This window comes from Cygnus atratus, chromosome Z, assembly GCF_013377495.2.
Source record: "Cygnus atratus isolate AKBS03 ecotype Queensland, Australia chromosome Z, CAtr_DNAZoo_HiC_assembly, whole genome shotgun sequence".
NCBI lineage: Eukaryota > Metazoa > Chordata > Aves > Anseriformes > Anatidae > Cygnus > Cygnus atratus.
In genome coordinates this window covers 48,468,223-48,483,730 of record NC_066396.1, presented here as the reverse complement: position 1 = coordinate 48,483,730, position 15,508 = coordinate 48,468,223, and the positions used below count along the sequence as shown (strand labels likewise).

The 15,508-nt window shown below is 37.3% G+C and overlaps 1 protein-coding gene across 4 annotated transcripts in view; it reads left to right on the top strand.

The window, feature by feature from the left end:
• AUH (AU RNA binding methylglutaconyl-CoA hydratase) overlaps positions 1-15,508 on the top strand; it is a 111,102-nt gene that overhangs the window by 42,255 nt on the left and 53,339 nt on the right. For 3 of the 4 annotated variants that reach the window (XM_035569344.2, XM_035569343.2, XM_035569342.2), the window contains 2 exons: positions 11,161-11,253; positions 11,742-11,798. The exons of the other annotated variant lie outside the window; for it this stretch is intronic. In XM_035569344.2, the coding sequence (XP_035425237.1) occupies positions 11,161-11,253; positions 11,742-11,798 (150 nt within the window). The remainder of the gene's footprint in view (positions 1-11,160; positions 11,254-11,741; positions 11,799-15,508) is intronic. 4 annotated transcript variants of the gene reach the window in all.

The following is a 15,508-nucleotide window of genomic DNA, read 5'->3' as shown; positions in this document are numbered from 1 at the left end:
TTGCATCTTTGTGTTGTTGTTGCAGATATATCAATATCATATTGTCTATCATCTGTATCATGTTCTGTTTTGGACACACTTGTATCTCCTGACTGCTACTTCAAATAACAACTGCTAATGTAACATTGACCAAATCTGTCTCTGCTGGAGGTAAATTTGGGCAGCAAAGATAGAATGCTGTAGCATGGAAGTCCAGTGAAAAGGGCTATGAGCTTATATCTCAGGGAAGAACAGATGCAGGCTATAACATGAAAAAAAACATCCACTGGGAAACTGAATGAAATATAGCAGATGCAAATCATATTTGAAAAAGGACAAATTTGTAGCTTGCAGTGCTGTGTATAGCAACCAACTTCAGGCATCATGGTCTCCCTGTGTTGCTGAAACTGTGAAAGGGAGATAGTGGCACAGTATTTCCCTTGCTATGTTACATGGTTGCCTGTTTATTTAAGTGCAGAACATAGTTAATACAGTCCAAGACTGCTAGCATTCTGAATGCATTGCTGAACTTTTGATTGTTTTCCGGTAGTAGCTTTGATTTACTGCTTCTCTTGACATTGAATTAATTTAAGATACCCTTTGACTAAGTATTGTCTGTTTCCTAAATAGATAGTGTTGTCCTTGCAGAGCTGAAATTACGGGCTTTGTCAAATCACATTGGATTGTTTTTAATTAAAAAACACAATGCTAAACTCTGTACCATTATAAAGCCAATGAATGCAACATTAAACTTCTCTACAAAGATGTTTATTAGCTATTTATATGACAGCATTGTTTCCACAATAGTTAATACATTTTTTTCCATAATAACTTCCTAAATTTAAAAAATAAAAATAAAAATTGAGAAACAGGACCAGAAAAACAGAGGAGCTGATTGTCCTCCGTCATAGATCTGAGGATTCAGGAAGGAGGTGACTTTGCATTGTCAATCCATTGCTTTGATCTCTGTCAGTGCTTCCCAGCCTTGACATAAGTTAACATAGCTTTAGCTGTAGTTTAGTTTTCATTCTGGTAGTAATTCCAAACGCTGGTCTGTGAGAGAAAGAGACTGTGCCCTGGAAATGGGTCTTTAATTTTCCTCCGCAAAAAGTTACTATATAAAAAGAAGGGTGCTGCTTGGCCAAATGCTTTATTGAGATTAACGTAGTTAGTTTGCACATTGACTATTAAAATAAGCCTCCACTATGCGCTGCTGTCTGTGGTTTCTGTTCCCTCAGTAGGGAACCACATTACGCATTTTTGATGTATTGGGAAACTCTGCTTATTCCTTACCCTGTTAGGGTTTGAAGTTGCATGTTACAGTAATAATAATAACAGACCTGTTAGTCCAACCTCACTGCCTGTAAAAGTTATGGAAAAGATTATCCTGGGGGACATCAAAAGTCAGTTGAAGAACAAAGCTTTTATCAGGCATAGTCAACATAGGTTCATCAAGGGAAAGCCCTGCCTTCGTAACCTGATCTACTACTAAAAGTTCACCTGTGTAGTGGATAAAGGGAAGGTGGTGGATGTAACCTTTGGATTTTAGTAAAGGCTTTGATAATGTCCCTCACAGTATGCTTCTGGGCAAATTGTTGAACTGTGAGTTGAACAGGTTGGTGCTATGATGGGTGATTAACTGGCTCAATGGTAGAGCTGAAAGGGCTGTAGTGAATGAGGATATGTCTGGCTGGTGGCCAGTCACTAGCACACTAGGAGTGTTCCTGCTACTGTACTTTACTGTACTATACTGTACTGTACTGTTCTATCCCTGAATGAGAGGGATTTTTTTTTTTTTTAAACTTTTGCTTTGCCTTTCTCAGTCTCAGGCCCTGTTCATAGAACCAGTTGGTATCAAAAGGGTAGCAACTCTTGACATGATACAGGAAGTACTGTGCTGCTGTGTGCTATCCAGAAAATCCTAAGCTCATTGCTTGGGCCCAGCTGTAGTCTTGGACTTCAGAATAACGTTCAAGTCTTAAATAGCACATGGATTTTGTCTAGGTGTGTGCTGGTTGTTGAGGTTGGCCAGAACTGCTTTGATGATATCGTAGAGCTAGTTTTTTATTTGTTTGTTTTAATTGTTATTATTATTACTGTGAGTCAGAGAGACTGTTTGCTCTGTAGTGTTCAGTGAATGAGATGTTTGAAACTATTGTGTATTACATTAAGGTAATATAGAAATAAAGCTACTTTAGCATTAGACTGAGGCAAGCAGGTGTATAAAATACTGCTGAAAGTTGATATAGGAGAAAAAAATATAGATGTTCAGCTAAAATGATCACAGTCTTAGGGATTTTCATTGTATCATGTTGAATTCTGCTGGTACTATTGTGTATGTTAACTTCATACTAGTTACTGAACAGGTAGATAATAAACAAATGAAAATCTCGTCCCATTGGAGTGTTTTAGCTATTAGAGATTATTGTTGTGCTGTTGTTTGAATTGTATTTTCTATATGTTCTGTAAGGAAGAAAAAATTATGCAGAAGTAGAATGTAAAAATATAACTGAAATAATTTATCCTTGGCATCTTTCTTTTGTTTTTTAAATTCATGTACTTGAATACATGAATGATATGCTATTTGTGTGAGTAATAAGTTCTTAAATGTATTTAGAAAGGATAAGGCGCACACAGAAGGAAATACTTTTCATTCTTCTTATAAGCAGAGCTTTTCTCCATTTGCACAGAAAGTAGATTCTGACATCTAAGGTTTATTTCATTATTGTTTTACTGAGGGCAGAATAAGACTACGAGAAGGAACATGAAGAAACTGAGGAATCCGTCTGTCAAACTGAAATGTACCACTGAAGATGGATGAAATGTCCAAATTATTTTATATAGTATAAAAGGTATAAGAGAATTTTGGGAGAGTTGGTAACAGGACTATAGCTAAAGGATTTTATAAAAGCACCTATGTCATTACCATTAGTTTTCTAGCTTTTGCTATTATCATAAAGTATATAAAGCACACAGTTCCAACTATCTGTCAATAACAAAGAACCAAGAAGAAATTTTTAAAATTAAGAACATAGTATTCCTATATAAAGTCTTCATTGTGAACTCAAAAGTATTTTTTTTAGGTCATTCACAGGGATCAGTGGAGGAAACTGGGAAATTAATGGGATTGATAGAGATGCCTTAAAAAAACCCTTTAGCTACTGTTGTAAAGAAGGGAAGATAAACTTTACTAAGGTCTTTGCTCAATAATGAACTGTAAACAATGTGCAGTAGCCATTTTCATTAAAAAGCAATCGTTCATTCCAGGTACTATATATATATATTGTATTTCATGCAGTTCTTTCTTGCTGTAGATTATCTGCATGAACTTTGAAGTATTAAAGCAAAGATAATCATTTTGAAATAAATTTACCGGCAGTAGCAGTCTATTAAGCTTCTTGCTGAAGCACAAGAATTGGAGGGCAGCTAAAAGCCTTTCACAGCTGTAGCTAGCAAGCGTATGGAAAAGTATTGTGTGTATCCTATTGCACATACAGACCACCCAAACTTAAATGTGTGGTCGTGTTTTTGCATTTCTTGTCTTTTTTTTTTTTTTTTTAAAGATGTAAATACCTAAATTACTTGGAGTACTTTTTCGTTATTTTTTTGCTTTTTGCAGTTATGACAGGAAAAGCTTAGTAGCACTTCTTTACTATTGCTCAAAATTGTCTGACCAATCTTCTTTGCCTTCAGGTTCATATAGGAAGTTTTGACAGCTGTTGCAGTCTCTCTTAGTCATTTGCATTTGTTGCTACATATATTTGATGATTTTCATTGTTACAGTTACCCTGAAAAAGGAATTAAAATGCTGGTTGAAGTAGCTGGTCATGGAAAGCACTTTTTTGATGAAAGTGCTTGCAACTGAAAATGCAAGTAAACTTTGTTGTAGTGACTTGATGTCAGATTTTACAGGACAAGGTACGTGCCTGAAACAGCTGACATTCCTCTCTGAGTACAAAGTTTGTATTCCAGCTTAATGAGTTATTTCCACTGTGTGATGTGGCATATATTTTTTCTTGCTTACTTTCCTAATGGCTGGCCCATCCCTTATGGAATCTACAAATAGGTCTCCAGCCATGCTTAGACATTTTTGGGGCACATGGCTGTTATTTTTGCTAAGGCATTATTACTATTGCATTTAAAAAAATATACTAAAGAACAAAAAGGGAGATTTCATATCAATACATTAAAATTTGTGCTTGGGAAGATGCTGTAATAACTAATTGTGGAAACTATTTCTGGGTACATGAAGGGCAAGAAAGTCATCAGAAGTAGTCAGCGTGGATTCATAAAAGGGAAGTCATACTTGACCAACCTTACAATATATGATGCAATGACAGGCTTGGTAGATGAGAGAAGTGCAGTGAATATTTTCTACCTTGACTTTAATAAGGCTTTTGACACTGTCCTTTGTAAGATCATCATAGAGAAACTGATTAAGTATGGGCTGGATGAGAAGACAATGAGGTGAATTGAAAACTGACTGAATGGTTGGGTACAGAGGGTGATGATCAGCAGTACAAAGTCTAGTCGCAGGCCATTAACTAGTGGTGTGTACCAGAGATCAGCACTGGGTCAAGTCCTGTTCAAAATCTTCATTAATGATCTGGTTGATAGGGCAGAATATACCCTCAGCAACTTTGCTGATGATTCAAAACTGGGAGGAGTGGCTGATGCACCGGAGTTGCCATCCAGAGAGAAAACAACACAGGCTGAAGAAATGGGCTGATGGGAATCTCATGAAGTTCAGTAAGGGGAAGTGCAGAGTCATGCACTTGAGGAGGAATAATCTGATGCACTGGTATATGTGGGCTGACCAGCTAGAAAAAGTGGCTTTGCAGAAAAGGCCTTGGGTGTCCAGGTGAACATCAAGTTGAACACAAGCCAGCAATGAGCCCTTTTCACAAAGAATGCTACTGGTATCCTGGACTATGTTGGGAGGAGTTTTGCTGGCAGGTCAAGAGAGGTGATCCTTCCCCTCTATTCAGTGCTTATACAGTGTCACAAAGACTACTGTGTCCCATTCTGGACTCCCCACTACAAGAGGGAGTTGGACCTACTAAAGAGAGTACAGCAGAGTGCCACTGAGATGGTGAAGAGACTGAAGCATCTCTCCTGTGAAGAAAGACTGAGAGCTGGGACTGTTCAGCTTGGAGAAGGGAAGGCTTAGAGGGGGGGTGGGGCCCATTAATGTGTGCAGGGTGGGTGCAAAAACAACAGAGCCAGACCTGCTCCAGATGTGCACAGTGATGGGACAAGAGGCAGTGAGCACAAAGAAACATGGGAGGTTCCCTCTGAACATGAGGAAACGCTTTTTTTGCTGGGAAGATGGCCAAGCACTGGCACAGGTTGCATAGAATTGTTGTGGAGTCTCCCTCCCTGGAGATCTTCAAAGGCTCTCTGACATGATCCTGGACAGCCTGCTTCAGGTGTCCTGCTTGAGCAAGGGGGTTGGACCAGATGGTCTCCAGAGGTCCCTTCTAAGCTCAATTGTTTTATGATTCCATCTTGTGCTGCAGGCATTCATATGCAAACATGTGCCACACTCTTCATCTTGAGTTGGGTAAAGAATTGTGGAACTTCTTATATATCTTTCAATTCATAGCATACTCAGGATATGCAGGATATTTTTAGATAATTCATCCTCTTTTTTAATGAAATCCATTATCAAGAAGAAAAATAAGCTGCTAGAAATTCCACCTAAAGTTGCTTGTCCTAGTAAGCTGTGCAGCAATCAAAATTATTTGTCAAATAAGCAGAAATGTAGCTCTGGACTAAGTGTTTTGGACATTGTATTGCTGATTCTCAGGCCATTCTGTGTGAAGTCAGTTTCTCTGCCATGTAAATATGAATTCTCTTCCAAATTCCATCTTAGGCGGGAACTCCAGTCTTTGAGGGAATTAGAGTATTTTCATTACTATCTTTCAATCAATACTGGCAAACAAGAATTCTTAGACCACTGTCTCTCTATTGGTAATTAAAGACACGTCAGGCTTATGTATCTGGTTCAGGTAGGTGACAGAGATAATGACTAGGTTCTGATTTATGGCTGAGTAACTGTTCTTTCTGAAAATTGATTGCCAGAAGTCACTGAAGTAGGAATAGAGATGGCCAATAAGGACTTTTTTCAACGTTGTACAGGTAGAGAACAGCAATAGCTAGGGTAGTAGTGTGATCGTGTCTTTTTGATTTTGGTATATAACAAATGCTTTCAGGGCAGACTTTAATGTGGAGCTTTGAATGTTCCTGAATACTACGTTCTGACTGCTGTAGTTAGTTGAATTGAAATTGCTTGTCTTAATCTTTAGCGGAATATTTCAGAACCAGAAGTTAATTATATCTGGGGGACCATATATAATTTGTGCATTGTTAGGGGTTGAATGGGATTCCATAGAGTTTTCTTTTCTGATTGGTGGAAATCATGAACTGCAACTGTTGCTGCAGGAATGGTGGTGACCTTTTACTCTAAGAGAAACTATGAATTCCAAGTGTGCTGGACCTGCAGTTCTTTAGTGTCTTGATATCCTAGCTATAGGAGGGAATCTCACAGGTGATGTTCTTCATGTTGATTGAAACTGTTGTCAAGCTACAAATATATGGTTCTCATACAAAGCTCATTGACACCTAAGAGCGTACATCTCAAAAATTTTTATCTAGCTTGCGAATATTTCTTTCTTTTGTACAGATATGTAGTACAGTTGCTAACAGAATGCTATAGGTATAAATTTACTTAACAAGCAGGAAGTCACTCTTATGAGGTCAGTGTCTTTGGATTTGATACCATTTAAATCAGTGACTCTTTCTGAATGTCCTGTATTCTAAATTAATCCAGATGGACAAGCTGTAGATTGACTAGGAATACACTAAGGTTGTAAGTTATGAGAACTCATGAAGTCTGGAATTCTGGATAACCGTATTATTCATCCTCTGCCCATTTCAGGAACCCTCAGTAAAGGACTGATAATAATGACAGATATTCCTCTGAGGTCTTGGCCACTGTGTGGAGAGCTTATTTCTTACCTGTTATGTAGAATCTGCATCATTTAATGTTTCATAAAGGCAAGACTACTTTCTTGTATAAGGTGTTGCCTTTTTAGGTTTTATTTATTTGTATTTACGTTATATGTGCATATCCTTCCTTCCTTCCTCCTTCCCTTCCTTCCTCCCTCTCTTCCTCTCTCTCTTCTTCCCTCCCTCCCTCATCGGGGGAAAGCCATGTCTGTCAATCAGTGAGGTAGCGCAGGAATAAAAGGAGATTGTTTGGTAGTCACTAAGAAAGTGTCAAGTGTAATTCAGTTTCTTCTCAGATGTTATGTAACTATAGTTTTATACAGAATTCTTTAATGAATTGGTTAGAGGACTACATAGGCACATAAGATCCAGATCACTAGAATCCAGGTAACTTCAACTTTCTGTTTGGGGAATGTCAGTGTCTGCAGTATATGAATCAGTTGTGTGGGCTTTGTGATGTGCATCTGAGAAACTATTTCTTGGTTGAATCCTCTGGATCTGATTTTCATATTCATATGCTGGTCTTTCATTCATCATATAATCATCTCTAAGCAGAAAGAAAATCCTGTGTTAGTCACCAGCAGTGGAAATCTAGAGAAACTTCACTTGAAAATGAAATAAAAATTACCTTCTTAAATATAGTTGTGATTCTTTGAGATTGCTTCCCACACATTACATTTGTCCTTACATGCTTAAATACAAAGTCATCCTCATGTGACAGTCTTATTGCTGGTGTAATTGTGTGGGAGTTGAGATTACTCCATCCTTGTCTTTCAGTAATGGAAAGTAGTGAGAAAGGAGGAGACATCCTAAGGCTACTGGTCAGATGCTGCTGGTCAGCCTAACCTAAGCTCCATTAAGCTACGTGTTCATAAGGAATGTATTCCTAAAGTTCCTAAACTACAGATCTGCAGTTGTTGTAGAGTAGGAAACATGTCCATTTCTTTATATTGCTGATATCATCTTTTCTAACTTTTGCTGGAGCTTTTTCTGGGTTAGTTAGACTTAACTAGCTCTATCATATTGTTTAGTTTTTCTTTCTGAAGTTTTTTCTTTGTATGCCATTAGTTTCTTTTTTCTTCCGTGTTCCTGTTGGTCATTCCACCTGTATCATGTCTTGAACGGTCAGTAAACATCCTTTTACACTTGTTGTATTGCTTTATGTCTTTTATAAAAAGTACTGCTCCTGCGGGGGCTCCTCACCACGGGCTGCAGCTCCGGCCTGGGGCCTGCTCCTGCGGGGGCTCTCCATGGGCCGCAGCCTCCTCCAGGCCACGTCCACCTGCTCCAGCGGGGGCTCCTCCACGGGGGGGCTGCAGCGTGGAGATCTGCTCCATGTGGGACCCATGGGCTGCAGGGGGACAGCCTGCTCCACCAGAGGCCTCTGCACAGGCCTCAGGGGAACTGCAGCTGCCTGCCTGGAGCACCTCCTGCCCTCCTGCTGCACTGACCTGGGGTCTGCAGGGCTGGTTCTCACTCCTCTCTCTCTCCCAGCCACTGTGTAGCAGCGTTTTTTTTTTTATTTTATTTATTTTTTATTTTTTTTATTCCCCCTTTCTTAAATCTGCTCTCTCAGAGGCACAAACAACATCACTTACTGGCTTGGCTCTGGCCCGTGTGGGTCCCTTTGGAGCTTTTCTGAAACTGACTCTTACCTAACACAGTGCAGCTTCTGGTCTCTGCTCACAGAGGCCGCCCCTGCACTCCCTTGCTACCAAACCCTTGCCATAGAAGTCCAATATTCCAAGCAGCTTTACCCTCAATATTAAGTTCTAGTGACTTAGACATACAGTTTATAATCCAGAGCAATGCTAATTTATTTTTATATGACTTTTTGTAATGGTTAACAAGACAATGTTAAAGAGATTAATTTCTTCAATACTTTTGAAATGTCCTCAGCACAATGCTATTGTAAAGAATTTGTGTTTTGTTATTCATTCATTGTCAACTGCCACATGTCAGGTGATCCTTTAATATTAATATCCTTGGCAAGTAATGATTCTAACATGATATCAAGCTTATTTTTCACCCTGTGAATTATGAATTTTAGTATTTATTGTTTAGACTGCTGGCTATAATTCTTGAAAGCAAGCTGATATTTAATATTCTCCTCTCTAAGTTAGATTTTTTGTGTGCAATAGTGTACTTGAATTGTACCATAGAAAATTGGGAAGTTATTTATCATAGAGAAAGTAGGCTGCCTTGGAGTACTGCAAAAATTGTGTCAATAATGTTAGTCTCTCAGAAGTGGAACATAAATGTAGGCAGTAACCACTGGAAACTACAGTTAATAATGAGCATGCCTTTGTGTTTATACAAATGAGTTTTCATTTAACTGTAGCAAAGATAGATTCCTTTAAGAGACGTGTTGTCTGTATCAGCTCTGAACTTGGACTGCCAAGACTGTTCAGCAGATTGTTCATGATGATAGGGTTATGCCGGGTTTGGTCAGCAGCCTGGCTCTACTAGAAATGAGAGTTGCCTTCTCTTCTTGCCTTCACATCTAAGAAAAAATAGAGAAAGAACAGGTCTTACTACTATTCTTCTGTCTCCTATGCCTTCTGTAGTAGATAGCATATATAATGGATAGCTTCAGCTCTTTTAAGCAACTGCAAATGGATAGTGTTTCAGACAATAATCAGTAGTCTTTTTTGACATCGGAATTGATTCAGATAATCATTCTGAATCATGATCTAAACCAGCCACTAAGAGACTTTGGTTTAAAACATCTCTTTTAATTTTGAATAGCATTGCTAGTATTTTGTTATTTTTTTGGAAGACAATTGGATTTTCATTAGGTGTTAATTTACATAAAAAGATGTTGATTTACAACCAAAAATAGTATTTCACTTAATTTAATACTTTGTTTTGTTAAGCAGTGTGAGACTACCTGTTAGTGTACAAATTTATTTATGATGATACACCTGAAGATTTAATTCATCTAAAAAAATGTTATCTGAAGTGTATCTGTTCTAAAGGAAAAAGGTAAGTTTAGTGGAACAAATTTTAAGTTTAGAACTATTGTGCTAAAGAAAATAAGTATTATATATAATTAATACTTTAAATTAATAATTTCTGGTCACATTATCCTTTCAGATTTTAAAAGGAGACAACATTCTGTCACACCTCATTTTTATTTATATTTAGGCAGCAATTTTGTCTTCTTTTTCAGTTTTCAGCTAAGATTGAATAAACTGGTCATTGAATTCATGTAGCTGAAAGAATAAAATGAAACTATTTTCTTAGTATCGGCAGAAAAAATGTGTTGCTGTAAAGACTTTGTTCAACGTTTCAACAAGCTGTATACCCAAGTGTTCAGCTAATGGATTGCTTTTGACTATATTTGAAACTTTAGTAGGAAAACTATACTCAAATATTGAGTATAGTTTAAAATTATTGATTGCTTGTGGAAAATGTACTATCAGATATAGTGAAAGATGCTATGTATCAGTTTATTTTTCAAGTAAAAATACGTTTTTCATCAAACTTCTTAGATTTTGTGGTGCAGAGGGCAGAAAAGAACTTAAAGTCATTCAAGGTGAAAAACAATACTCCAAGTTGAATGTTTAATGCTAGATTTCCCTGTGTCAGAACACTGATGATAAATTAAATACAAATCATGCCATGGTCCCACAGGCCTCGGTAGCCCTGTTACCTGCTGTGTATATTGGGAGTATGTGCATCTGTTTATCAGATTGAAAACTTTGACACACTCCATTAAATTGCTAGCTGCTGCTTGATAGGAGAAAGGGGCAATAATGGTGGCCACACCACATCTGGTAATATTAAAACTTAAGAGCACTTCCAACTATGCCATCATCACAGTTAACTGTGATAGGACGTCTGTATTTCAAATGGGACTGTTTTTGCATATCCCTTCAAGTATTCCTGTTTGTTTACTTCTGCATTGTATATTTTTGGGGTTTACTGTTCAGATTTTTGCCAAAAGTGAGCAAAAAGAATTGCAAACCAATTAAGCCACAGAATAATTAGAGGGGAGAGTCAAGTTCTTTGCCAAAGTGTTGCTGAACAATCAACTTTTATACCTGTATTGTTTTATGAACCATTTTTTATTCCATAGTGTGACTGTACTTCGAACAAAATGTAATGAAGTGGTGTTTTGGAGATGTTCTTTATGAGGTAGGCTTAAGTGCTACTTTTTTTCCCCAGCTAATCTTCCCGTACCGACCATTGCTGCAATAGATGGAACTGCATTGGGTGGTGGCCTCGAACTTGCTTTAGCCTGTGACATAAGAGTGGCAGGTAAATATGAATCCTGTTTATTAAACGTAGGATTATTAGTGTTGCAGAACGCTTGACTAATCTTTGCCTTGGCAACAGTCTTTTAAAACTGATTTTATTTTCTGACAATGTTCATAACCAATTACATAAAGGGATTTTGGCTGAAGTACTTGCTGATGGTTAATTTCATAACACTTATTATTGATAGCTGGAGTATTTTTGCTACAGGTTTTACTTTATTCTTATTTCCCATATTAGCGTACTTGTTATGTGTAAATTAATAAACTACAGAACTTGCCTTGGTGGGAGTAATTAGATCTTTTAATAAAGGCAGAACAATTAATTCTATTTAAAGATATTTCTCACAAGTGAGTGTTTATAGAGTGATTTGTTGTTCTTTTTGAAGAAAATGTAACAAATGAATACCCTTGCAGGGCATTATTACTTATTTTGCAAGTTGTTTTCCTATAGATTATAGTAATAAATCATTTACACTTTTATTTTTTCAGCCTCTTGTGCTAAGATGGGCCTAGTTGAAACAAAGTTGGCAATCATTCCAGGTGCAGGTATGAAAGTTTTGCTTTTTTTTCCAGAGAAAATTAAACAATGCATGCTCTTGATACTTGATTTTAGATTGTTTGCAAACTTCAGCTTATTTTTGTATTTCCATTATGGATCATTGGCCTGTTTTTAAAGCTTATTGCTCATGCTACTTACTGAAAATTAATTAAAAGTGTTTTGCTCATTTTCAGGGAGTGGCACTTGTATTTTTTTTTTCAGTCAAAATTGCATTAACTAAAGCAGTATTAAGTGATTCTGTAAATGAGATTTGATGGCTTGATATGAAGCCTGAGTAATTTTGTTGAGGATCAGGCTAGGAAAAAAAGGTAGTGTTAACTATCAGTGTACAAAAATGGTAATTTAATTAATGATCCACTTTTATGTACTATCCAGTACAAACTCTGTTTTCATGCTACTTGTGCATTGGTTGTAAAGAATTTAAAATCGGAATGTATAGTGGGAATAAATCTTTTGTCTTGCCAAACATTCTTTTCTATTATTTATGTGGAAGGCCAGCTCACTGTTTTTTTTTTTTCTGGATTCGTAGGGAAGTAAATTTACAGAATAAATAATATTTGCCAAGGCCTTTGTGTTATGACACCTTTTGTTTCTTTACTTCTTTCTTTATTTTTATTTTTTGATTTTATGGATAAATCATTCCCATTAAGATATCTGCCTTTCTGGGAAAGGGACGATACCTTGGACATAATCCTCCTGACCCTACTCAGCTTTGGCCATTGTTTCTGGAAGATCTGAGGAACTATATACACTTTCTTTACACCTGTTTTCTTTCTAATAAGTGGAAGCTATTTTGAAAGCACCATATCTAATTTTAATGAACAGTGTTGTAGCTTGTGTAGAGGGGAGAGTAAAAACTACCATAATGGTAACACTGATATGAACTTTGTCTAGGAGACGCTCCTGTCCTATCACTAATACAGACAATTATTGTCCAATTTGAAAGGCTTTTTTTATTATGGTTATTGTCGAGTTGTGATTTCAGTCAATATTTTCTTCCTATCTCTTGTTTTTCTCTGTGGTCAGAGCTACATTTTGCATAAGGATAACTGAGTTGATGACCAGACCCTTTTTAGCAGTGGGTAAAGATGAATTTTATAGATGGTTTTAAGGATATATTTCCTTCTGGTGTTGTTGTCATGAGATAGTATACCTTTGCAGTATGTTCCGGTGAAGTAAAAGACAGAAAATGCCATTTTGGGGGGGAAACTTTTTCCACTTTGTCCTTCCATGCCACCTTCTACCAAGGAATCTTGCAGGCCAGTGTCACACACATGCTCCCAAGCTCAAGATAGTTTCGGTATTCAACTTACTGAGATTGTCTCAGGTTTCCTTATCTTCTGTTACTTATAGATGTTTTAAATTTGTCATGCTTTCACCTTAAAATGCTAAGCAACTGACTTCATAATGAATTTCTTTGAGGGTTTCATTCAGAATGTGTTACTACTACCCAGAGACTGAGGTCTGCGAAATCTTTTGTTTTTCTCATCCTAAAATCATACTTTGGAGATGTGTCTTCACCTCCTTGAAAATATGACATATTTCAGCAAGTTACAGTGCCTCTTGTGAAGTTTCGGAGTATGTTCAGTGATTAATTTTTCCCCGCTCCTATCAGCCTGTCAGACTATTTTTGCTGAGTGTATTTGAGCTTATCAAAACTTTCTCCTGATCAGCCTGCACTTTCACTGCCCTTACCGAGCACTGAGGATGTTTCAGCTCTTTTCACCTCCTGTCATGGAACTAGCAACTGGTCATGCTTTGTGTCTTCAGAAAGTGAAGGAATTGTATGTATGTTATTTAGGTAGAGAAGTCAGAAATGTCCACTTGAACTTTAGGCTTCATGGGTAAAGCAAATATTTTCTTACAGTGTTTACTTCCAGCTGCTCTGAGTTGAAGGAGGACTGGAAATTGCAGCTGAAAAGAGAAACGTAGCCATTAAGAGATCTCAACAGGTTTCTGCTACCATCTAGTACATCTGAACAAATACTCACTGACAAAATATGTTGCTTCTTCTGAGTGGGTCCATACAGCATGGCAAGCTACTACTGTTTTTATACTACCGTACTGTCACATGTATGTAATAGATGTGAAGATTTTAAATTAGGTGATAATTAACAAGTTTGTTTAAGGTCATATGAAAAACTTCTTTATAGTGTTCTTTTTTTAAAAGTTACATACAAAAAGTTACATTAGAAGCATTTTGTTGGAATGTAATAGTCAAGTTTTAAAGTATCTGAGCAGATCAGCTGTGGCATTCTGGACCTTGTTGCATACTGTGTTGAATTCCACCCTGTTTTAAAATATGCACAAGAAAGGATGTAGTCAGGTGCTATCTAGTGAGCAACCAGTTTTAACATAAATTGCCCAAGTGTGAGAAATTTTTCTTCTGAGTATGCACAAATGTATTGCAGCATTGTAAAGGCTAAGGTTGAGCAGCAATTGAATCCTGGTTAATACACAGAAATGAATTGTTCCTTCTAAGACTGCTGAGGTTTTCAACCAAGTAGGCATTTCTAGAGCATGCCTTGTCTGTGCTAGCAGCTTGAGTCTCCTCAGAAATACCATTCATGGTGGATGGCAGAGCAAAAGCTAGTGGGAATAATAGCAGTGCCTCCTTTGCTTTGTTCACAGAACAGCTCAAAATGTGAGGGCGAAAGATTGAATCTCCTGCCTTTGGAAATTTAAATCCCGTTCTCTCTCCACTATGAAAAAAGCCTTAGCTGCCAAGCTGTGAGTTAGGGAAGGTAGAAAATCTTTCAGTTTTTCCTGTTAAGTACATCCCATTGTCTACTAAGGAAATCAAGATTCAGTGAACTAGAGGAAATGTGTAGCAGAGAGAAAACGGCTTGGTAGCTCAGTGCTGGGTAGGTTACCTGAGAATGAACATTAATATTTTTGTTTTCTTTACAAAGTCTGCCAGTTGCTGTTTATTACACAAGTAGTCTTATGTTACCACACCATGCATGTATGTCAGACTATCTGTATTTGTTTTTTCAATCCCTTGTCTTCCTCAAATTTCTTCCCTATGTACTTTGGGTCTCTTGGAGAGTTGCAGTCTAGTTTGACTAAAGAGCAGTGGTTGCAAAAAAAGATAGTCCCTAGAATTGTATCAAAAGGAAGATGAAGTAACCTATTCTTGGACATAAAAGAATTGGCACAGGAGGGAAGTATTGTTGATGATGGCTGTGGAAAATGTTTCAGTCAAAATACTTGTCTCACTCAGCAATGAGTCCAGATTTCATGGGAAACCAGATTTTATTAGCTCTGTTGTTTAAGGAGATGCTTGTTACCAGCCAGAGTGACTTTTCTCAGTTGTTGTTTGCTAAAGGAGCTGAATTTTTTGGTTTCTTAGTCAAAAAGCCATTTGAACACCTTATTTTCTGTGTAACACTGTAGTTCTGTACAGGACTCAACATAGCGTAGGAAAGCTTTCTTACACAAAAAAAACATGTTCTTTCTCTCTCTGTTGTTACTTCTAAAACTTACGTAAAAAGGAAGCCAACCTCTCTCCGTAACTGAATGTAGTTTCTATTGTCTATCTACTTGCAAAAGAAGAATTTCACAGTGACAAGTTTCTTATCTGAAAATTGCCTTTTGGAGCACTCACACTGATCTTCTTTTTCCACTTTGTGGCTTTTTAAAGCTATCTCCATCCATGGTTCATTTCTGTTTTTTATATTTAGTCTTTCACTACGGA